At 41.6% G+C, this 24981-nt stretch overlaps 1 protein-coding gene across 1 annotated transcript; it reads right to left on the reverse strand.

Annotated features, from left to right (window-relative positions):
* Positions 1-3182: 3182 nt before the first annotated feature.
* On the reverse strand, positions 3183-23341 carry LOC145357025 (uncharacterized). The gene is made up of 6 exons (XM_080210072.1): positions 23102-23341; positions 14122-14340; positions 12344-12453; positions 11548-11636; positions 7429-7866; positions 3183-5581 (listed from the first exon to the last, which is right to left on the reverse strand). Exons 1-6 carry the CDS (start codon positions 23252-23254, stop codon positions 5484-5486), a joined length of 1107 nt encoding a protein of 368 aa, XP_080066198.1. The 5' UTR covers positions 23255-23341; the 3' UTR covers positions 3183-5483.
* Between the last annotated feature and the right edge of the window lie 1640 nt (positions 23342-24981).

Here is a 24981-nt window from a genome sequence, read left to right on the forward strand (position 1 = left end):
AGACCCCACTACCCATGTCTAGATTACCCACCATGTTCAGGTACCTCCCCATTAATATCCAACCCTACCGACACCCGCTCCCCCCCAGTCCTATTCACTAATCTTAGAAACTTAGTTTCTCCCTTTCAATTCTACCTTTAAACCCACCTGTTTAATGGCAGCTATTGCCGTGTAAAAGGGTCGTGACCTTCTTCAGTCCATTCTTTTTACACTTTGGAGCTGGAGCTGCAGTCCACTGCCTGAGTCTCACCCAACATGAGTCAAGAAGGTTGGGCAAGACAGGCAGTTTATAATTTAAACACAGTAAGTCGACAGAGTGGCAATCTGTTGCTGCTGATTGCCATTCTGAGGAAGTTATGGGTCATAAACCTCAGATGGTTCCGCCAAGGTTACACTAACAGTTAGCTGTTCAGAAAAGTTAAGAAGAAATAAAATCTCTTCTAATTTCTGCGTAACTATCTTAAACGCCCAGACTGATCCCTGTATGGGATTCCACCCTTATTCCTTGGATCCCAGGAATCAATACTCCTAATCACTTCCCTCTCCTTCCCTCCCCCTAGTTATGCTGCACCCATCCCCCACCCCTGTGGGAATCTCCCATGGGCCACCCACAGACATGGGTCTGCCCCTCCTAATCTACAGGCCTGACTCTCATTCCTGATGTAACCCACCAATCTAGCTGGAATCTCTGCTCTCTGCCTTCCTCACCCCCCCCACCCCCCGCCCAACTGTTCCCACCCTACCCAATCTGACTCACCTGTCATTGCTAAACCTTTGGATGTCCACCCTCCCAACCCCATCACCTGAATCTGACTCTAACCCACAGACCCTTCTATCTCCATCCAGATGTCTGACCCCCCCCCCCCCCCCCCCCCGATGTCCGACCCCGCCGGATGTCTAATAAACCCCTCCAGACTCTGGTTAGAATACAGCATTGGGCCTTGGTGAGCATTGAGCTGCCTGGACTTCACCCAGCCGGCGTCAGGAAGGTCGAGTGAGACAGGCATGGAAGACATTGGCTCAGGAAAGTGGTACAGAGTGGCACTTGGTAATCCGAGGAAGCTAGGGCTCTGAATTGAACATTTGGAGCACTATTTGTAGGTGCAGTTCTTAGATCTGATGTTTTCCTGGTGGTATAGCCAATTGGTAGCAAGTTAGAAACTTCTATTTGCAAATTTATACAAACAAAAATTTTATTTGATGGATTTCCCACATTTTCAGAATAATGCACAAAGTATAAGGATTTTATCATAAAAGTTTACAATAATTTCATAATATAGCAAAAGTCAATTTAAAATACATGATAAAATTACATGAGTAACACTAAACCCATTGAAGACACATACAAATGTCTGGAATTTTGCAATCTTCTTGGATGCCTTTGAAATGTAAATGTATCATTCTTGTCAGTTTAAGATACCTGTTGGGAAACATATATACATGCACACACATACATACATACACACGTGTGCACACACACACAGGTTGCATGGTTCAGTTATCAAACTAATAGGCTGGCTGGCCCAAGTGTATGGTGGTTAAAAAGAAATACCAATTTCTGTTTGTTCCCTATGTTAGAATTGCTAATAGTCATTTGGTAGTACAGAACTTAACTATTGTCCATTGAGTATTGGTGTTTCCTCCTTACACTGGTATTTTTGTGATGAGTGCAAGACAAAAAGCTTTAACAAAATGTCACTTTTCTCAGCAATGATAAAGTTCCTATTTTTCTGCCTGTAGTTATCACTGGAAAATGTATTTGTTTTTCACTTGTGACATTCTGGGATGCTTTACACTTTTACAAAAGGGGGCATTAACCTTGCCATTCTGTTTAGTTGAAGAGTTGGTTGTATGACATGACCATAAGATATAGGAGCAGAATTAGGCCACACAGCCTATTGAGTCTGCTCCAGCATTCAATCATGGCTGATATGTTTCTCAACCCCATTTTCCCACCTTTTCCCCGTAACTTTTGATCCCCTTATCAATCAAGAATCTATCTGTCTCTGACTTAGAGAGACAAAAGATGATGTATTGTGTTTTCAGGGCATGGGAATCACAAAATTGGAAAAGGAAGCTGTCCATTCATTTCCTACGGGCTTGCAATCCTATGTATTCTATGTGCTGGGCAGGTTGAGCTGCTTTCGTATCTTTGTCTCACTCCGAGTTCACATTTGTTGCAACAATATTTAAATAATTATTTCTGGCATTTGTTCCAGGTATACTACCTTTTCACTGCAAGGAAAACTTGAACTCTTGAATAAGAATAGTCTCTTAATGTTTTATTGTGGCGATATCTATGGTATTTTGCAATATTCTTCTTATTGGGCATTTTTCCAGCCTGGTAAATTGTGTTTTTTTTAATCTTGAAAACAAAATGTAAGACGAATCCATTTTACGCTATTAATATGAATTCAGTTTTCTAAAGTACAGTATTTTATTGCTGAAGTAGTCCAAGATGAAATGAGGAATGAATGCAAGCCCAGAGCAAATCTGCAGACCTTTGCATAGCCACCTGTCAATGACTAAGATTGGCTTTGACAGGGTTATTAGGCAGTCAGTGGCACAGCTTTTCCACATGCAGCAAGGATACCTACACCATACCACAATTTCAGATGTCTCTGCCCTCAGTGTTATATATAGAGTACATTGTCGGCTAGAACAACATAGTACAGTATGTTCATAAGTGAAATCTTGGAGAATGTGGGTGTGGCAAGTCCTTCTTTTGTAAGTTGCAGTTTGAATGTGCGCCCAGCAATAAGTATTCAAGCATGTATGCAACACACTGAAAGTGATGCAAGACTGTGAGAGGACTTGGTATGAGGGAGCAAAATGGTAGAAAAAATGAAAAGCAAGATTTCATGGCATGGATGCTTGGCCTATTGGGTAGAGGTACCTTGCCACCTCTTTGTAAAATGCACCATATTTGGCCAATTTGTTCCTGGGTCCTTCAGATCCTGTAAACAGCATTTAAGCTGGCTCAATGTCCTGCCAAACATGGTACTACTGCTACCTTGTAGGAAAGGTGATTACATACTAAACAAAGCCGTCTCCCCTTATACCCACCACCTTTTGAAGCAGCACATCCACTTCAGCAGTTTTCAGATAGGGCCAGGATTCTATATTATTGCACCAATTCTCCATATACTCTGTTTCATGCCTCAACATTGCATTTTGCTTCTCTTTCTAAAGGCTTTACTGGAGAAGGAAATTAAAGAAATTGGCAGGTCAGAAGCAAGAGAAGCGAAATGCAATGTTGAGGCATGAAACAGAGTATATGGAGAATTGGTATAATAATATAGAATCCTGGCCCTATCTGAAAACTGCTGAAGTTTTCAAAACTATTATCAGTCTTCGCATAGACCTATTGTTTGCCCTCCTATGTACTGACTTCCCTTAATTGGCCACTCATTCAAATTATTGTAGAAGCGTTTCAATATCTCTGGCCCTGTACACCCATCTCTCTGACCTACTGAGGTTGCTGATCAAGCAACCTCAATTTTAAAATTCTCCTCCATGTTTTCAACTACCTCAATGGCCTCATCCTCTGTATCGCTGTAATCTCCTCCATTCCTCTGACATATCTGTGTTCATCTAACTCTAGCCTCTTGAGTAAAGGTAAAGTCATCATAGTCCCAGATGACCACAGGCTGCTGTCCCCTTTGAGGGAGAGCTGACTGGTGGTAATTAAACCTGAGGATCACCGCACCTCAGGTGAAGATAAGGTTGAGTAGGCAGAGCTTTCATGAATAACTTCAGCTGGTGCAGGAATTGAACCGGCACTGTTGTGTCGCTGTGCATCACAAACCAACCACCTGAGCTAACCAACTCCTTAAACCTTGATTTTAGTCATTGGTGCAGTGGGTAGCATCCCTGCCTCTGAGCCAGAAACTTCAGATTTGAGTCCCACCCTAGGACTTGATGACCAGGGAACATGCATTGATAATACAGCCAATAGTTAGTGTATCGACCAATGGCAGCTGGTAAGAATGGGAGATAATCCTGGTCAGACATGTTTGATGTAGAATGGCAGCACTCAAGCTTTAAACCTCTGGCAACAGTCTAGCAACCTTTTCCAGGAACAAAAGTTCACTATGGGAACAGATCAAAGTCTGCCTTGTGCGCCATGAGGCATCGGAAGAGAAACAACAGCCTGGGCCCCAAGTTCTGGAATTCCTTCTCTAAAACTCTCTGCCTTGCAACATCTCTTTCCCCAGTTAAAACACTTCAACAAAGATGTCTCTTTGACTAAGTTTTTGGCCATTGGTCTCATATTGCCTTTTGTGTCTTGGTGTCAAAATTTGTTCCATAATGCTTCTGTGAGGCACCTTGGGACATGTCAGTATGTTAAAGGCACCAGATAAATACCAATTGCTGTTGTTTTGCAGTAATAATTTATTTAAGCAACCAGTTTTGCCTAAGAAAGAATGAAATATACAGCAAAGTAGCACATGGATATCTTCAGTCATTTGCTGCCCAGCTGGTTAAAGTCTTCAGGGGCTGAGCATTGCTCAGCTGACCAAAGTGTCGGTCCTCTTAAGCACAACAGGAAATTATCCAATGTTAAATGATGGAATGGATGCTTCATCACTAATGTTGCCTGTAACACTGAACCAATTCATCTAATAATAATAGCAACTTTCACGTTGAAGATGTAATCCACCAAAGAGTTTAGCTGCTCTATCATTAGGTTCACCCTTCAATGGATTAGCTATTTGCTACCTGGTCATTAAGCATCCGTTTATAACATACTGTTTGATCCTTCTCTGTAAGTAAATTAATAAGACCTTCAGAGGTTTTAATGAGAAATAAATCTATTTTTAAAAAGTTCACTCCCTTTGGATGGCACAGTGGTTAGCACTGTTACCTCCCAGCGCCAAGGACCTGGGTTCAGTTCCTGGCTTGGGTTACTGTCTGTGTCTCCAGAGGTTTCCTCCCCGTGCTCCAGTTTCCTCCCACATTCCAAAGATGTGCGGGTTAGGTTGATTGGCCATGCTAAAAAATTGTCTGTTAGTATCCTGAGATGTATAGGTTAGAGGGATTAGTGGGTAAATATCGGGGTAGGGCCTGGGTGGGATTGTGGTCGGGGCAGACTCGATGGGCCAAATGGCTTCTTTCTGCACTGTAGGGTTTCTATGATCAGATTTGATGCTCACCTCAGCTGTTGCAATTAAACAAATGAGAGGAAGACAAATTTCCTTCACTTTCTTATCACAAATCAACACAATTGTTTTCTGAGCAGTAATGATAGCATGAACATTAAATTATAATCTGAGAATTTTCAGGCAAATTTTTAACGATCCAACAATAATCAAGGTAAATAAAACGTTCTGGAAATCAGCTGCTTTCCTTTCTTTTTCCAAAATTCGATTTGGAAGTTTTTATAACTGGTCCATTTACAATCAATGTGCTTACGTTAATAGGTTGAAAATATTACATCGTGGAGGCCGAAGGGAATCTTATTGAGAGAATCATCATGATCTCTAACTTGATGCAGAATACAAAACCAATAACATGATGAATGTCAGAACAGTACTGGAGGGGAGTCCTAAACTTCCATTAGCCTTAGTTGCTTCATCACCTGTTGAAAAATAAAATGAAACTTGTAAGTTCCTGAAGTTTTAAGCTTAGAAATAATAAAACGATTTCTTACAATCCAAGCTGAACTAGTATAGTTTTCTTTTAGCCACAAATGTACAGCATTGTGTTGAATAAACTGTCACTCCCTAATTCATCAGTGGGCAGGAAACTCTCTGGCTGATAATCACAAAGCGCCGGCCTGTATTATCTTGTGTTAAGCTGGTTTATTTTGGTCTCCCTTTGCAACTTTCATTTATTTTGGCATTTTAAGTAAGTTTTCCTGGACTTTGTAAAGCTCATTGCAGGCATGTCTTTTCACACCAAAGTCCAGAGTGCACGGTTCATAAAACCATCAAAGAATTGCACGTTTGGTGTTTAAAAAATAATCACTAAATTGTGGGGTTGCCAAGTAACAAGGCCCATGTAGTGACCAACTCAATATAGGTTTGACCGGCAAACATCTTCTGCACTGTTTCTTTTTACAGGATGTTCCATTATTTTTGCTGGTGCTTAAAAGCAGAGTGTTAGGGGTAGAAAAGCCAACCAGAAACAGATTTGCAGACACACAAAGAGACTCCAGTGATCAAAAGTGAAATTTTAAAATGGGAAGTATGATGGGTGGCTGATCTGCTATTGCCCTTTCTACTGACCACAAGAGTTGCAAGTTCCGCTCATTGTCACTTACTTTACACAAAATACCGAACTGTGAATATAATTAACATCTGCAACACAGTATCTAGCAATCACAGAACCATAGAATCCCTACAGCACAGAAGGAGACCATTTGACTCATTGAGTCTGCACCAACCACAATCCCATCCAGGCCCTATCCCCACAACCAAATGCATTTCCCCTAGCTAGTCCCCCGACACTTAGTGGCAATTTAGTACCGTCAATCCACCTAACCTGCACACCTTTGGACTGTGGGAGGAAACAGGAGCACCTGGAGGAAACCCATGCAGACACAGGGAGAACAGGTACAGAGACAGTGACCCAAGCTGGGAATCGAATCTGGGTCCCTGGCGCTGTGAGGCAGCAGTACTAACCACTGTGCCACCGTGCCGCCCCTGTGCTGAATTCCCACCATAGACATGCTTCTTTGAGTAACTGGTGAACATTAGGGTGAGAATGGTAAGTTCCTTATTTTGTAAAGGCTGAGATAAGATTACATGATTGTGGTCAGTGTGGCTTAGTGCAATTAGATAATTGATTGATATTTCCACAAATGTTTAAGAACTTGTGGGAATTCGAGAGTGAGAAGCTAAGGCAGTGTGTGTGTGAGGGAGAAGGGAAAGAGAGGAGAAAGAAGAACTTTGTAGGCAGAAGAGGAATAAAAAAAGAAACAAAAAAATGCTTAAACAAATAAGCTTAGAATAATCATAAAATACAGTCAAGGAAATGAATGTCTTAAGAAATTTCTTGCTGTGTCAAGAAACTCTCATTTTTGAACATATCGATGGCAACACAGGTATTTGAGTTCTGATACTGATTACTCAGTCTGTGTTCCTTTCTCTGTCCAAATAAAATTGAAATTTGCTTTAAAAACTATTTACCATTTTATTTTTGTTTGAAATTTCCAAAGATGGGGTATTGCTGGGGCCAAGGAATTTGAAGATGAAAAAGTGAAGTATTAAACTATTAATTTTGGTTTGCTTATTTTGAGCAGCTGGCAAGTGAGAGGGAGACTCAACATTTATTCAGGTGAATAAAAGCAAGCAATTGGCAGGAGGGAAGACACTCCACATGGACAGCACACACTAGCAAGCTGGGAGAAGTCAAATGAGTAAGGAGGGGCTTGGTACAATTAAAGAAATTGGCATTTTCATTAGACAAGGGACAATTTCTTACATTCTATCTTTGATTCCAGCTTGTGGTCTGTTCCCTGAGTCAGTTTTCTCTTTATCTCAGGATCCAATTTTGGCGTTGGTTTTGACATTGTCTCTGGTTCCATTTTTGGTTCCGGTTTTGTTTTCAGCTCTATGTCTGTCTCTTCTATTTCCAGCTCTGTGGTTGGCTGCAGTTTTGTCTCCGGCTCTACTGGTTCCAGTTTTGTCTCTGGCTCCATGGTTGGCTCCAGTTTTGTCTCTGACTCTGTCATTGGTTCCAGTTTTGTCTCTGGCTCCATGGTTGGCTCCAGTTTTGTCTCTGACTCTGTCATTGGTTCCAGTTTAGTCTCTGGCTCTATTGGTTCCAGTTTTGTCTCTGGCTCTGTGATTGGTTCCTGTTTGGTCTCTGGCCCTACAGTTGGTTCTAGTTTTGGCTCTGCCTCAAGCTTGAGCTCAGAAGCTATCAAATAAAAGAGCTATGTATAAGTTGATGTAAAACCACTTTTTTCCCGGTAACTTTAATTTCTAATGTTCAAATTGAAGAGTTTTAAATAATTTTTTGAAAAATTTACATTTCACACAACATGAACAGTTGGAGGCAATGTATTATCTTGTGTGTCTTTTCATGCACTTATTAGAGCTTTTACTTGTAAAGTTTTTGTCCCTGCAAAGAACTGAATGTCAGGGCAGGTGTGAGTTCCTGCAATTCTGATCAAGACAATATTTGACTGCGCATTATATAGAGGATTGCTCGCAAACTTGAAATCAGTGGTGGTCAATGAACAATTAATCCAGTGACTGACAGCCATGCTTGCCAAAAAGGAAGTTGGTTTTGATTTTCAGTGGCAAGTAACCATTGTTCCACATCATTAGTGAAAGAGTTCCTCAGAAAAACTACCTCAGCCAGATTTCATATGCTTCATCAACGACCTTGTCAAATAGAATCAGGACTGGAGTTGCTCCCTGATGATCCAGAATGTTCCACTTCATATACAATTCCTCCAATCATGAAACAATGTATGCCAACCTACTCAGAACTTGAGTGACATTTACGTTTTGATGAACAAGTAATCACCATTTTGAACAATAGAAAGATAAAGCCATTGTCTCTGGAATTTCAACTAAATCACCTTCACCTAGTCCCCCTTCTTCAGGATCTTGGGGTCACCATCATTAAGACTGAGCAGTGGTTAGCAGTAGATAACCTCACAGTGCTGCCTCACAGTGCCAGGGACCCGGGTTCGGTTCCCGGCTTGGGTCACTGTCTGTGTGGAGTTTGCACGTTCTCCCCATGTCTGTGTGGGTTTCCTCTGGGTGCTCTGGTTTCCTCCCACAGTCCAAAGATGTGCGGATTAGGTGTATTGGCCATGCTAAATTTCCTCTTAGTGTCCTGGGAAGCGTAGGTTAGAGGGATCAGTAGGGTAAATATGTGGGATTAAGGGGATAGGGCCTGGGTGGGATTGTTGTCAGTGCAGACTAGATGGGTCAAATGGCCTCCTCCTGCACATTAGGGATTCTATAAAATTAACCAAATATAACTACATCAGTTATATTTAACAATGTGGCAACAACCACAGAACACTGGGTATCCGATCATCTCCGGACTGTTCAAATCCTATCTTGCATCTACGAGGTTTAGGCAAGGAGTGAAAAGATGCTATGGTATCTAGAAACAGGACATCATCCAAAAATCTAGCAGCTCATTTGATTGTTATCTCTGCCATTGCACTCCACATCCACCTGTTCTACCACTGTACGGTAAGTGCAGTATGTTTTATCTACAGGAAACACTGCACTCTCTCTCCCCTACAGACACGAAGAATGACAAGGGCAATAATGACATGGAAACAACATCATCTCCAGGAGTTCAAGGAGACGCCGTCTTTCTTCTTCTCAGTAAATATGGATTTGCCATCATCATCCAATCATCTACAAATAAAGAAACTTATTGAATTTTGAAGCTGGCAGAAAGTCTTTAATATTTCTTTTAATCCCATACCTGATTGCCCTTGAGGAGATAGTGAGGTGTTACCTTCTTAAACCACTGCAGCCTATGTGATGAAGGTATGTGTGGTGATGGTACTCTCAGTCCTAATCAGTATGGAGCTCCAGAATTTTGACCCAGTAATGACGAATAATGATAATATATTTCCAAGTCTGGATGGCGCGTGACTTGGAGGGAAACCTAGAGTTAATGGTGTTTTCATGTGCCTGTTGTCCTGGTCACTCTTAGGAAGTTACTATAGAGCATTGATTTGATGATTCAGCAGCCATGGTATGTTAGTGGTGGAAAGAGTGAAGGTTTAAGATGGTGAATGTGGCATCAATCAAGTGAGTTGCTTTGACCTGAATGGTGTTGAGGTTGAATGTTTTTGTATCTTCCCTCATCCAGGAAACTGGAAACAATATTCCATCACACCCCTGACTTCTGTTTATTAATGCTGGAAAGGCTTTGGGGAATCAGGAGGTAAGTCATTTGCCATAGAGAGTCAAACCATTGACCTGCTTTTGCTGTTATGGTGTCTAATTGACTTGTTCAGTGAAGTTACTGGTCAATAGTGATCCTCAGGATGGTGGGGATTCAGCAATGGTAATACCATTAAATATCAGAGGGAGATGGTTGGAATCTCTTTTTTTTGGGGTGAACATTGTCAGGAATTTGAGTACAAAGGTTACTTGGCATATCCAAGGTCAAGCTTGAACATCATCCAGACTTTGCTACATGCTGACACAGACGGCTTCATTATCTGAGAAATTGCAAATGGAACATGTGGTGGCATGGCCCCTTTAAGAGGTGATCCTTTGCAGACCATGTGACTAAGCAAAGCCAATGAAGCACAAGTGCATGAACCTGGGCCTATCAGGAGTCGGACCTAGCAGTTCTGAGGCTGGAGAGGTTCACTTAGAGTTTGGACATTGTTAAGAGTAGGCCTATATTGGTTGTGCTGTTGACTTCTTGGTGTGTATGGTTCTTCTTATCAATAAATGTGGAGTTGCCATCATTTTAGTTATTTGCCACATTGAGTCAGCTCCAGTTATTACAGAATACTACAATGATCAGTGAAAATCCCAACTTCTGACCTTACAGTGGAGGTAAGGTCTTTATGCAGTCAGGTTGATGAATTCACCTCATGTATTTATTGTTGATTGTTGAGGAAATTGGATTATAAGTGGGAACAGAGGAATCAGTTTTAACCCATGGCAGGATCAATATGTGGGGACCTCAGGAATGTGACATGTCTGGAAGCCATCATGAAGGAACCAATGTCTGGCCAATTTCAATAGACAGATCTCATTTTTATATCTGCCTCCTGCCCAGTGCCAACAGGAATGACACCAGGGTCGTAGGCAGGGCCAAAACGTGGAATATGAGCCAGACACTGACAGGACCCATGTTCCAGCATGAAATAGATATAAATAGAGGGGTTGCTAAACTGATGCTAACTGTACTGGGGGGGATAGAGGCAGGGCTAAAGTTACAGAAGCTCAAGTATCCAGGGGAACACAGCTGCACCACTTTCAAGTAAAATATTGAAACTTATCTTGGTCTCATCTGACCACTCCATAGAGCTCTAACATGGGACAGATGTTAGACTTGGCCCCTTACAGGGCTCCTGAATACCAAAGTTAAAAATGCTGTTGCAGCGCCGATGATGTTAAGTCCCTGTCAATCAGTAGAGGAAAACCCAGCTGAGGTTAAAGTCAGTGAATGTAAAATTTCCAGGAACACTGCCTTAACTGCTCCTGAAGTTACAGGATGAATAGGGGATATAATTCATAAAATTCTTCAATGGGGCAATAGAGAATCAAACCCAGGAGCTGTGGTAACAGGACTTCCTCTCTCAGAAACAAGGCCAGACTATAGGAAATAACTTAGCTTTTGGCTTTAGCGCAAGTTCAAACTGTAAATGGGTGGATCTTCATTCTTGTTGTATCTTCAGTGCTGGTCCAAGATTCTGATAAAGTCCCAGAAATAATTCCAATAAAACTGAAATAGATGGAAAATTGAGGAACGTATGTATCCCTGTTTTCCTGAAACATGATCATGGTGGGTAAGGTTTTCTGTCAGACAAGTGGTTTTGTAGAATTTAGCCTTGTATCTAATTAACTTAAACCCCGAATTAAACATGTGCATACTCACTACAAAGATTAGCAATGCACTTGGTTCCATCTGGGCATTCACTGCAGGGAGTTCCTTTCTGATATGGATGGTGTCCAACTATGTTACCTCTAGAAATAGAAAAAATGTTTGAGTGGGCTCATAAATTCCTGGATAAACATGATACACAGAAAGAAACTTTTACCACTTCAGGGCTGTGAGACTTTTTAACATGGCATCACAAGACACCAGATACAGTCGCTTTACAGAAGTACTGAAATAGAATGAAATACTGAAGGAGAGGGCAGCTTGATGGCAGAGTCGTTAGCACTCCTGTCCCACAGCTCCAGGCACCCGAGTTCAGTTCCAGCCTTGGGTGACCATGTGAGTTTGAACATTCTCCTTGTGTTTGCGTGGGTTTCCTCCAGGTGCTCTGGTTTCCTCCCACAGTCCAAAGATGGGCAGGTTAAGTGGATTGGGTGTGCTAAATTGCCCTTTAGTGTCCCAAGATGTGTAGGTTAGATGCTTTAGCCATGGTAAATGTGAGGGGTTACGGGGATAGGGCCAAAGAGAGGGGGCCTGGGTAAGAATTCTGTCAGAGAGTTGGTGCAGACCCCAGTGGGTTGAATGGTCACTTCTGCACCATAGTAATTCTATGGATTCTACTTCCAGTTACAGTGTTAACACAATACGTAAAAAAGTACTGCAGTATCATAGAATTAGTTTACCTTGCAGAATATAACTGTAACCATGTGAAAATAACATTCATATATCAGATTTTAACTTGGAAGGACTAGGAACAGTTATCTATAGAGATTTCAATAAAATTTGTACTTACGGAGGTGAATAGTTGCAGACCAAAAGATAGACGTTTTTATGGTCCAGGCCCTTCACTTCTTCACAAAAGTGAGTACCACAGCCCACTTTGTCAGTGTTTGCCCAGACGAGCTGCAAGCATCATAAAATCACAGATTTAAAATAAATGTGAGTTTGAAAAGTTATAAGGCATCAAATGTCAAATGCAATTATTAACAATAGACTTTAAATTATAAAATTAAGTGATCAAAATTAAGATGTTTTCCTTCCCCAATGTGGGTATAGCTACAATAATTTGCTGATCACTCGTGGTATATCACCCCACATTTGATAACAGTTCCTCTCATTGCCAAGTCGTACTATGACATACCTTGTCATAATGAACTCATGATCATCTTTGGGGGGCACAGTCAAGAGATGTTTTGTAAGTTGGTCAAAGGATTTTTTTTTTGCCTTTCCCGGAGGATTTTCTGACTACTGGTTACGAAAGGGCAATTGATTAAGGTTTGTAATGACGGAAATCAAGCCATCAAACCATGATAGCTGGTCTTTACCAAGCCTTCATTCTCATATGCTGGGAAATATTTAGTCAGACATTTGGCTATATCGTTATTAGATTTTCTTTACACTTTTCTACCGGATTCCTCTCCTCTCTTAAGGATGCTGAGTTATATGGGGTATGTTCCATGGACACCTGCAGTATAGAATCATAGAATTCCTACAGGGCAGAAGGAGACTTATTCGACTCATTGAGTCTCCACTGACCCTTGGAACGAGCAACTCACCACACCACCCCATCCTATCCATGTAAGCCTGCGCGTTTACCATGGCTAATGCTTTTAACCTACACATCATGGGTTAGGTAATGTGTAAGGGGCAATTTAGCATGGCCAATCCACCCAATCTGCACATCTTTGGATGTTGGAAGACAACCAGAACACCTGGAGGAAACCCACGCAGACACGGGGGAAGAAATGCAAACTCACACTGACAACAGCCCAAAGTCAAAATTGAATATGGGTTCCTGGTGCTGTGAGACAGCAGTGCCAATCACTGTGCCACCCAAAGTAAAATGATACTGTTCCAGTGTGGCCATTCCTCATATGTACTCCATGCACAGGGTATCAGCAGATTACCCGCCATGCACGGGGATCACATTCAACAATCATAGACTGATATTCAAATTGGAATTGTTGGATATCAATCAGAGATAGACCTTTCCTCAGCCAGGTTGATAATAGCAGGTACAACATCACAAAATATAATTTAGCACAATCCCACCGATTGGCTCAGTGGCTGTCCAGGCAGTGTCTTTACTCGTTATACATTGAGTTGGTGATTAGTAAATGAGAGGTTTTTCTGGTACTGAGCTCTCACTCAATTTACTTGGATTCCATGTGTGAATTTATATTTACCCATTTTGATCAGTGACCAACCAACTAGTCAATTTATCCTGTATATTGTCAGGGGCCTATGGAGATTACATTAAGGAGTAAAATAGACAGAGAGAAACTAGAAATAAAATAGTGAGAAGTAACTTTATAAACTAATGGGAATACAAAAAGATTAATTTTGAAGTGATTCATTTTTGAGACTTATGACATTTTGAAAGGTTTAAAATTCCATGTTCCTAATTTTGCAGTTTCATATTACTCATATGAATAATACTCATACTCACCTAAATTTGGTTCGAGCAATCTTAACAAGCACCTTTGTTACAATGGAAAGCATTAAATATGCCCTGTAACCAAATCAGTAAAGGAGGTATATTAATACAGATAATTGAATTAAAATTCTTACCTGCGTGTAGTGACCACACATCTTTTTTGGTGTACAATCCATATTCTCATATGTATAATCTGCAAATTCTAAGTACCATTTCTCCACTGCTTTTTTCAGATCGATTGGACCAGTAATCATGAATAGATTTTCTCCAGTATTTCCTCTTTTGTTATTGTGTTCCCAGACACATTCCTGTACAAATGCAGCAGCTATTTCTGCCAGGTCTTCGTCCCAATTCTAAAAATGAATGAATTCATTGATGAACAAGCATGTATCAATGAGTTCCCACAAAATATTGACTCAATTGGTTGTAAATTGTTCACTCAAGTTCAGAGTTAAATAAAATTCAGATTTTCCCCATCAGAATGGAAAAGTCCCAGTGGTGGTTCCCTCATTGGGAGCAGATAAATGCATTGGCACAAATTTGTTATCAAAACTTGCTAAATCAGGACAGACCAGATAATGCAAGACCCATGTGGAACAATGTTCATTCAGTAGATACCCAACATAATCTGTTGTAAATTATAATGTTGGATCATGTGGTCATCCATGTATTTTTGGCAATACCTGGTGTCAACTAAGACATTTCTAATTTGTTATTGAGTCAAGGGTAGAAAGTGCACCTTGTGGTCCCTGTATGGTACATGAAATAGCACTCCAGAGAACCAAACATTTTGTATATTTTGTGAAACAAAAACCTCCTTCTGCTTACTGAGAATTCAATTGAGCAGACACATGAGGCAGCAACATGCTTAGAATTCAACAAAGGAGAGCCAAGAAACTGATAAAGAGAAAATAGAATATGAAAGCAAACCAGCAAGAAACATAAAAATGGACTGTAAAAGTCTCTATTGTTGACTACAAAGGAAACGATTAGCAAAGACAAAGTATAGAGACAAAAAGAGTTTATAATGGGGAGAATAAGGAATTGGCAAAGCAACTGAACAAGATTGTGTCTGCCTTCACCAAAGAACAAAAAACCCTCCAAGAATGGCAGAAAATTATGGACTGGTAATGAAATTTAAATTCAGCTCATAAAACTGGGAAGGCAATGGCATAGTGATATTGTAATGGACTAGTAATCCAGCCACCCAGAGTAATGCTCTGGGGACCTGGGTTCGAATCCCAATATGACAGATGTTGAAATTTGAACTCAATAAAAAAAAGTGTTGAAAATCCATTTGGTTCACTAATGTCCTTTAGAAAAGGAAGATCTGTCATTCTTTCTTGGTTTGGTCTACATGTGACTTTTAACCACCCTCTGAAATGACCAAGAAAACACCTCAACAATTGGGGAGGGGCAAGAAATTATGATGCCCACATATGATGAACAAATTTAAAAAAAAGGAACATAGTGGTTAGCAACACTGCTTCATAGCGCCAGGGACCCGGGTTCAATTCTGGCCTGAGTGGAGTTTACACATTCTCCCCGTAGATTTGCCCCCCGTGCTTTGGTATCCTCCCACACTTCAAAGGCATGTGGGTTTGGTTGATTGGCCATGCTAAATTGACCCTTAATTTGGGGGAATTAGCAGGGTAAATATGTGGGGTTGCGGGGAAAGGGCCTGGGTGGGATTGTTGTGGTGCAGGCTCGATGGGCTACATGGTCTCCTTCTGCATTGTAGGGATTCTAGTCTCAGTAATGGTGACCACAGAATTATCATTGATTATCATAAAACCCATATGGTTCACTGATGTCCCTTTGGGAAGGAAATCTTCCATCCTTGCCTGGTCTGGCCTACATGTAACTCTAGAATCTCAGCAATGGGGTTGACTCTTAAATGCCCTCTGAAATGACATTGGAAGTCACAAGGGCAACAAGGATGAGCAATAAATGCTAGTCTTGCCAATGACACCCAAATCCCATAATAGAATAAAGAAAAAAATGTAGCCCGCAGTGTTGTGCACCATTTTAGTTTCTTAAGCTGAAGTGGGATACACTTGCCATAGAGGGGTCGCAACAACAGTTCATCAGACAGATCCCTGGGATGGCAGGATTGTCCTCCAAGCAGGGATTGAGGAGACTGGGCTTGTATTCTCTATAGTTTAGAAGAATTAGAGGCAATCTAATTAAAGCAAACAAAATTCTTACAAAGCCTGAGTGTGTAGATGCAGGAAAGATGTTCTCCTGACTGGGGTGGCTGACTGACTCACCTGACAAAGGGGCAGCAAGCACCCCGAAAGCTACTGGCTTTTGCTACCAAATAAACCTGTTGGACTTTAACCCGGTGTTGTGAGACTTCTTACTGGGGTAGCTGGGACAGGGGAGTTGATCCAGAACCAGAGTACGATACAAAGTTTTGCCATTAGAAGTAGTACTAAGATGAGGAAAGATTTCTTTACTCACAGGGCGGTCAATCTTTGAAATTCTTTATCGCAGAGGGCTATGAAGGCTCATTATTGAGCATATTCAAGACAGAGATTATTTCTAGATATTAAAGATATCAAGGGATAGTGTGTGAAGGTGGCATTGGGGTAGAAGATCAGCCATAATATAGTCGAATGTTGGAGCATGTTTGAGGGATTGATTGGTCTACTCCTGCTCCTATTTCCTTTGATCTGAAGTAAAAGGTGGATATAATTCCCACTTGCGCTGTTGTCTGGGACTCCAGTACACAAATAAGAGTTCTAAAATAAAGTTACAAGCTCATAAAATGACTCATGGATGAGAGTGACATAGAAAAACAGAACCAACAGCCAAGGAAGTACTTTTGAAGTGTAGAAAGCTGGCTTGCAAACAATAATGATCAGATAATTTTTTTTGTGTATGAGGCAGAAGTTCTGGCAGAACACCAGGGAAACCACACTGTTTGTTTTCAGATGGTACCCTCCCTATGTTTTAACATCTTCCCAAGAGGGCAGAAAGGGTCTTCATTTCATATCTCATCAGAAAGACAATGCCTCAGACAGCCCAGTACCGAAAGCAGTCTACATTATGCAGCCAAGTCGCTGGAATGATCTTCTTAACCTCTTCTGACAAAATGGAAAGAGTATTGGCACTAACCTTGGGCTGACACATGATGCACAATGTCAGATATCATACCATCACAAAGAAAAGTTAGTTTTGGCAGAAACCTTTTTTTACAATTTTTCTAATTATTTTTCTGACCATATCCAAGAAATGTGGAGTTGGACAGATTATTGCAGACACATGGGGGGGGGGGGGGGGGGGGGTTGATTTTTCCAGTCCCATCTACCAGGGGAATCCTAGCAGGTTGTGGCGGGGGGTGGGGGGGGGGGGGGGCTCATTGGTGGACCATCAAAGGTCTGTTAACCCTGAGTAGAATTTTCTGGTTTTGAGATGAGCGTGGCTGGACAATCCCACCCATGGTTTAGCAATACACTGCTAGATCTGACTCAACCATGTAAAACAATATAAAACCTTGCCCTGGTCTGTCACAACTACTCATTATTCTACGATTATTCTGTGATGCGTACATAACCATTGGATTATTTTCTCCGCTACAAACTGTCTTCTAAAGTTCCTTCCCGCTATCCTTTCCACTCTCACGTACAATAACAAACCCGAGGAGCTCAAGGACTCCACTGTCACAAAGATCAAGACAATCCGAACATCAGCCTCTGCCACTTCCCTTACTTGCCCTAGCCCACCAACTTCCTCTAAAAATTCCCCCAATCCTAGTTCTGATCTCCCACTGAAGACTAGTTTCTCTCCGCTTTCTCCTCATGCTCCTTTTGATTCTGTGTAAGATTTTGAGCATTTTATTCATTTCTGAATCTGTAATATCTATGGATTTTATTCTGTCACCGCAGTTTAAAATTAAATGGTTCAGTTTTGACTTTTGTTGGGAAATTAACAGTCAAGATAATTGGGGAAACAGGAAAAGCGGTTGTTTGTGTAGAAGGAAAATTGTTTTATGACAGAGCTCATTTGAATCTTAAGCTGAAGTTGTCTTAATGGCCAAAATATGACTAGATGGTTTTAAATCAGTTTAAAGGAATATCTAAGGCATTGTGAACATTGAATAACACCTTGGGTGGAATTTTCCAAACGTATTTTCCCAAAACCGGAAAATCCCACTCGAGGTCAACGGACCTTTGCATGGTCCCCCAGCTAACTATGATTCTCGTGGCGGGTGGGACAGGAACATCCACCACCTCCTCCTCCCCCGCCACCCTTCAACATTAAACAAACCATGGATTACTTTAATTAATCTGTACCAGAGAGAAAACCTTTATTATTCAATTATTATAAGAAGTAATCTTAACTGTTGATTTTAATAGTATTAGTGTGGAACTTGGGCTCAGATATGTGGACAAGAAAATGTGATTTTAATTATTGCTTCTCTCTACATGGAAGGAAATATACTTTTTCTTGTGATGGAAGGCAAACTTCTGGTGTTTATGACCTATGAGGCAGCGCCTGTTGCAAAGGTGCGGTGATTGGCGTCCTGTAGCCAATAGGAGGAGTGAATTTGGACTATCTCCAGAAAAGGAAGGAGGAGTGGGAGACAGGGAGGTGAAAGTTGAGAAATCGGAATTCTCCTTGGCACAGTGGTAGCAGGTCTTCTGGAGTATGACCCTTTTGAACACCATTCAACATTACTTCAAAGAGAAAGAAGAGGAACATTGTGTTGACAACACCAAGAGTTTCTGGAGTCTTGAGGCATGAGAAACTTCTGTTGCCTTCAATGCTTGGTATTAAGTATATATAAAACCTTGCTTAATAAATTGTATTTAGTCCCTAAATTAGTCTTCCCTCAATCTTCCCCAATAGGCGTAGGCAAAGGTCATAGGTAGAGGAGGACACTCAAAGTTATAATGGCGGCGCAGGCTCGTTGGGCCAAAGGGCCTGTTTCCCATGCTGTGTTGTTCTCCCTTCATGAATACTAATTATTTGTAGCTTGTTGTTCAAACAAAATTGAGCACCTTGGTGTTAGAAATTAAAAATTCTGACCTTAGAGTTTGTTTTAATTAATTAATCTCTCTGGTGACTGTCTGAGGCAGAACCATACTGTGCAAACTTGGTGTTATTTTTGATGCTGAGATGAGCTTTCAACCACAAATCCATGTTAGCAGTAAGATCACCTATTTCCACCTCTACAACACTTCCTGACTCAGCCCCCTCCCACAGCTTATCTGCTGCTGAAATCTTTATCCATAACTTTATTAGTTCTAAACTTGACTGTTCAACACATTCTTATGCAGCCTCCCACATCATACCCACAATAATCTTGAAGTCTTCAAAACACTGAGGCCCATGTCCTCAACTGCATCAAATGTAGTTCGCTCATTACCTCTATGCTTGCTGACCTACATTGGCTTCCAGATAAGCAATGCATCAGCTTTATTTATCTTTATTTTTAAACCCCTCCAAGGTCTTGTCCTTCCTACCTTTCTGATCTGAGGAGGATACTCCATAAGCTGACAAGAGTCAAAAGCTTTTGTGAGATCTCAAACAGCCATGTACAGTAGTTGGTGGTGCTCCTTGCACTTTTTTTGAACGTCATACAGTGAAGATTGTGTCTGTGATATTTCTCAATGGGTGAAAAGTATACTGTGACAATTTGACCACTGGGAGGGGGTGACCTTCAAATAAATACAGTTAGCATATCTAGGCATATTTGTTATAAGTTGTGTTAAGAGTCTGAAAGCCTTTATGGAGATTCTATGTTTCAGAATAACTCGTGGAAGCCTCTGTCTTCAAACAGCTTCCAGCTAAAACTCCAACTCTAAACTGCGAAAACTTCTTCCTCTCTGCTGCAGACCAGGCGCTGCTCATTAACCACATTATCACATGACCCTGTCAATCAACTTCCCAAGAAATCTTTTGTGCAAATAAAAGTCCATTAGCTCTATCAAAGTTACAAACTCATAGCATTTTAGCTATGAGTTTGTAACTAACTTTGTTACTAACTTACTGTCTAGTTTATTAGTGTTCCAGGTGCAAATATATGGATCATGTGTGATGTTATGAGGTTTATTGAAGAACAGGGTGTTGGTTATAACAAGGTTATGTTCTAGACAATTTGTCAGGAGATGGACTCTTTTGGAATTTCAATTCCCTACTCCTTCCCTGTCTATCACACCCTTTCAAAGATTCTGCCTGACTCTGGTGTTGAAATCTCCAAGAAGGACCAGTTTGTCCCTTGCTGGGACTTGGGCTAGGAATTTCATTATCTCTCCTTAGCCTTGTTTATTGCTTCATATGTAGGAGTATACATGCTGACGGCAGATGGCATGCAGATTCCTCAGCAAGAACTAACTGCCACAGTACTGGATAGGACATGCTGTTTGAATGCCTGACATAAGACTCCTAAAGCAACTATTCTGCTCAGAGTAGCAGCAGCAGACTCAGAGGAAAATGAAAATGGTTTAAAGATGCCCACAAAGCATCTCTGAAGACAGCAAGCATTCCCCGTTGACTCATGACAGTCTTAGCTTGTGACCACCCAAAACGGAGGAGGTTTCTTTGGGAAGGCACAAACATGTTGAGAGACTTTGTCAGGCACCAAAGGTCAAATTGAGGCATTGGAGGGAATTCACAATCATCTGAAGTCCTCGGCTGCTCAACCCTTCCACTGCCACCTGCCTATATGTGGCAGAGTGTGCAAATCACACGTTGGATTTATCATCCATCTTAGTACAGAACCAGAATAGAGGGGAAATCAACCTATTTGAACTGAGGGAAAAGGGCCTCGTTTTGCCAGACTTGGGATTGGTCTCAGCAATTGGTCACATTTTAAGTGGGATCTCAGAGCTCTGGGAACACTGAAATTCTCAGTGCACTGAGGCAGATATTAGAATCCTGAATCAGTCAGAAAAGAGTCCGGTGATAATGGGGGTTGATGGTAAGGTTAATCTCAGGACCTGAGATCTGGAGTCACTGGTAAAAAGTCTAACAAATTGGAGTGCTGAAGGGTGGTTCCGAGAATGGAGCGATGTCTGGAGAGGGGTGTTTTGTGGCGCAGAAAGACTAACAAGCATATTTGGCGCGCTGGACAGGAACAGTATAGCAGCTTCAGTAGCTGGTGAATGTCAGACAGCATAGAAAACTGGGATCTAATGGGAAAAAGAGGCAGAGTCGAGTGGGAGCCAAAACACCAATGTCCTCTTTTGATAGACCAAGCGCTTGCAATGCTCAGAATACACATCGCACATCGGGAAATCCCTCAGGTTGCAATGGCCGGAATACACAATACTGTTTGAAAGGTCTAGAGAGTAAAAATGTGCAGTTGAAGTGAAAGTTTATGATATAAGCAGATATCAAAACACTCAAAAGCTAACAAAGTAAAATTTATTTTTGCTCAAAATTATTTTGTGCATTAATTACTTCAGTTGCTGAAGACACTTTTTGTTTAGAAGGCATTTTGAGTAAATTGATTAACTCACAGACAAATGATGATGACACAGGAAAATTGAATGCAAAAATATGAGAGGAGTTTACATTCGGAACAGTTGTCAAACAGGATAACACAAGTTCCGTTTATATAAATATATACAGATTCATATATTAAAACAATTATTCAAATTGTCAGATCAATAAATATTCTCTGAACCCTTTCATAATCATAGAAACCCGACAGTGCAGAAGGAGGCCATTTGGCTCATTGAGTCTACACCGACCACAATCCCACCCAAGTCCTACCCCCATAACCCTACATATTTACCCGCTAATCCCTCTAACCTACGTATTTCAGGACACTAAGGGGTAATGTTGGCATGGCCAATCAACCTAACGCGGACATTTTTGGACTGTGGGAGGAAACCGGAGCACCCGGAGATAGTCCTCGCAGACACGAGGAGAAAACTCCACACAGAATCGAACCCCGGTCCCTGGAGCTGTGAAGCAGCAGTGCTAACCACTGTGCTACCGTGCCGCCCCATGGTAGAAGTTGAAGTTATTAAAATAATTTTAATTCCATTTATTCCTTGGCACCCTGACAATGTTGGATATTCACTTCACATCAGAAACGAAGAAAGCAAAATACTGCGGATGCTGGAATCTGAAACAAAAACAGAAAATGCTGGAAAATCTCAGCAGGTCTGACAGCACTTGTGGAGAGAGAAAAGAACCAATGTCATCCTCAAAACGTTGGCTCTGCTCTCTCTCCACAAATGCTGTCAGACCCGCTGAGATTTTTCCAGCATTGTCCGTTTCCGTTACATCAGATCGAGTTTATAGAATCCCTGTAGTGCAGAAGCAGGTCATTCAGCATCTCTGAATGGATGAGCCAGGCAGCATGGATGACAAAGTATCTTCTTGGTGTCCCTTCTACACAATTACCCACTTCAGGCTGGATCTCATCTGGATTAAGACCGAAAGTCGGGGCACTGACACAATGTGGGTGACAGTTCCCAATCCTATTTCCTGCCCCCACCCACCAGAGGGGATGTCCCGACCCAAGTGGACAAAAAAAAGAGTCCAGACTCCAGTCTATATGTGATTTACACCCATATCTGTTTGCATAAGTAACAGGTCAGATGGTTCAACTCTAACAAAGACGAGGATTTCCCCTCTCTCCACTGCAACGGGGAGAAGCCGAGGTTAACACATTGCGACCAGCCAAGTTTCTACAAGTAGCCTGCTCCCTGCCCACCACTCAACCAAAATCAAACAATGAGATGGGCCAATGTTAAAAACGGTCGAAACATTATATATTTCAATATCCATATTGTTCAATTTCAATATCTGATTTGAATTATTGTCTCCAAGAAACCAAACGATGTCGTTTTATGTCTGATGGAGGGCAACTCTCTGAGAATGAGCCCAATTAAAAATAAATGTAGTACTCCGAGGATAAAGGTTTAGTTAACTAGATAATTAAATATTGAAGATCAGCTAGAAAAAAATCCTCTCCCTTTAAAAAAGTGCAATTGTATATCACCTGCAAAAATGTAAATTTATATCGACTCAATTCAAAGTCAATATTACCAGTTTGAGGAATAATATTCAGGTGAACGTGAAACCTCAAAGACCACCGTGCAATAATAAAACGGACAGATCCCTCAGCTCGCAAAGAGTGAAGCCTCTTACCATTTTCAGCATGCTGGATGCGTCAGGTACCGAAGAGCGATACTTATTGTGTGCACTGACCAGATCCTCCTTATCTGCTTCGGATAGAGAGCGGCTGGGCTCGGGGAGTGTCAGAGAGACGAGCAGCAATACTGTCAGTGACCAAATTGCCATTCTTGCTCAGATCCTGTGTCAGCTCGGGAGCAGACCAGCTTGACTTTATAGGTGGGGGGCTCCGCATCCGAGGAAAGCAAGTGCAGCACTTATAAATCGCGGAAACGATGACGCGAGCACTTTGTGGCGCTGTACCGTTTTAATATTAAAACGGCTCCAAGTTTACGTTGATTCTTGGTTCCAAAACAATTGGCAAGCAAGAGGATATAAGCACTGAAACATAAAACGCCCGAGGGAGTGGGAGGGGGTGAAGAACCAAGTAATTCCCAAGAAAGCTCATCAATCTAAAATACATCTATTCTACATCGCAATCCCACAACGTTCAGACAGTTCAGACAAGGTCCACCCAACGCACTGGCAAGTCTTATTAGACCACCAGTGGGCTTAGTGTACAGTGAAAAGTATTGTTTCTTGCATGCTATACAGAGAAAGCATACCATACATAGAGAAGGAAAGGAGAGAGTGCACAATGTAGTGTTAGAGCCAAAGCAAGGGTGTAGATAAACTTAATACGAGGTAAGTTCAATCAAGTCTGAAGGCAGCAGGATAGAAGCAAAGTAGGATAGTGGGACGGGGGAATAGAGATCCTGTCTCACCAATCTTGATTTCTTGCAGAAATTAAAATACCAATTTGGTGTTGAAATCCCCCACAGCATGGCTGGGCCAAACAACCAGGGTGTAGAAACGCAGCTTTATCAGCCTCCACTATAAGCAGGCAGTCCACACTTACACATTCCCAGGTCACCTGCTTTATTGGAGTACTGTACTGACGTCGGAGTGATGGTTTATTTAAATTCAGACTCAGCTTTTCCCCATTTTGGATCACAACATTTCCATCAGCACCTACTCAACTCGCAGTACAGGGTGCCAAGGCTCTCTTGCTTATTAGAATGTTATGTTAGAGGATCAATCCACTTTAGAAAACTCCATTACCACCCACCAATCCTGTTCCCCTCCCCAGAGATTCCCATCTAGACTTTTAAATGAATCTAAGGTGGAAGTTCTCAATGTCCTTTTAAATACTGAGGTTACAAACGTGCGACATGATGGATTCAGGAGCACAACAGAACGAACTGGTCAAATTTATTAGTCACAAGTAGGCTTACATTAACACTGCAAAAAAGTTATTGTGAAAATCCCCAAGTTGCCAGACTTCAGCATCTATTCAGGTACACTGAGGAAGAGTTTAGCATGGTCAATACACATAACCTGCACGTCTTTCAGACTGCGGGAGGAAACCTGAGCACCCGGAGGAAACCTGAGCACCCGGAGGAAACCCACACAGACACAGGGAGAACTTGTAGGTTCCACGCAGACAGTGACCCAAGCTGGAAATCGAACCTGGTTCCCTGGCACCATGAGGCAGCAGTGTTAACCACTGGTATGAATGGAGTACACATCAAAGGCTGCACCTCATTTTTTTTAAATGACGCCTCTGCAGATGTGAGGTCTTGTAAGGAAACAGTGAAATAACCTACCAGTGAAACCAAGAAGCTGTGATTGGTTAGTTAATCGTGACGTCAGCAAAGATATTGGGTCACACTCAAACTCGATGCCAATATGACCTACATGGATTAAGTGGCCTAAGCAGAATTGTAGGAGGACAGTGGCACATTCAACTACATCCTGCTGAATATATTGACACCATCCAGGTCAAAGAAGCCTGCTTGATTGACAACCCATCCAACACCTTCAACATTCAAGTCTTCCTCAACAGGCACATAGTG

Source organism: Carcharhinus amblyrhynchos, chromosome 22 (assembly GCF_965287045.1).
Source record: "Carcharhinus amblyrhynchos chromosome 22, sCarAmb.v2.hapA, whole genome shotgun sequence".
Taxonomy (NCBI): Eukaryota; Metazoa; Chordata; class Chondrichthyes; order Carcharhiniformes; family Carcharhinidae; genus Carcharhinus; species Carcharhinus amblyrhynchos.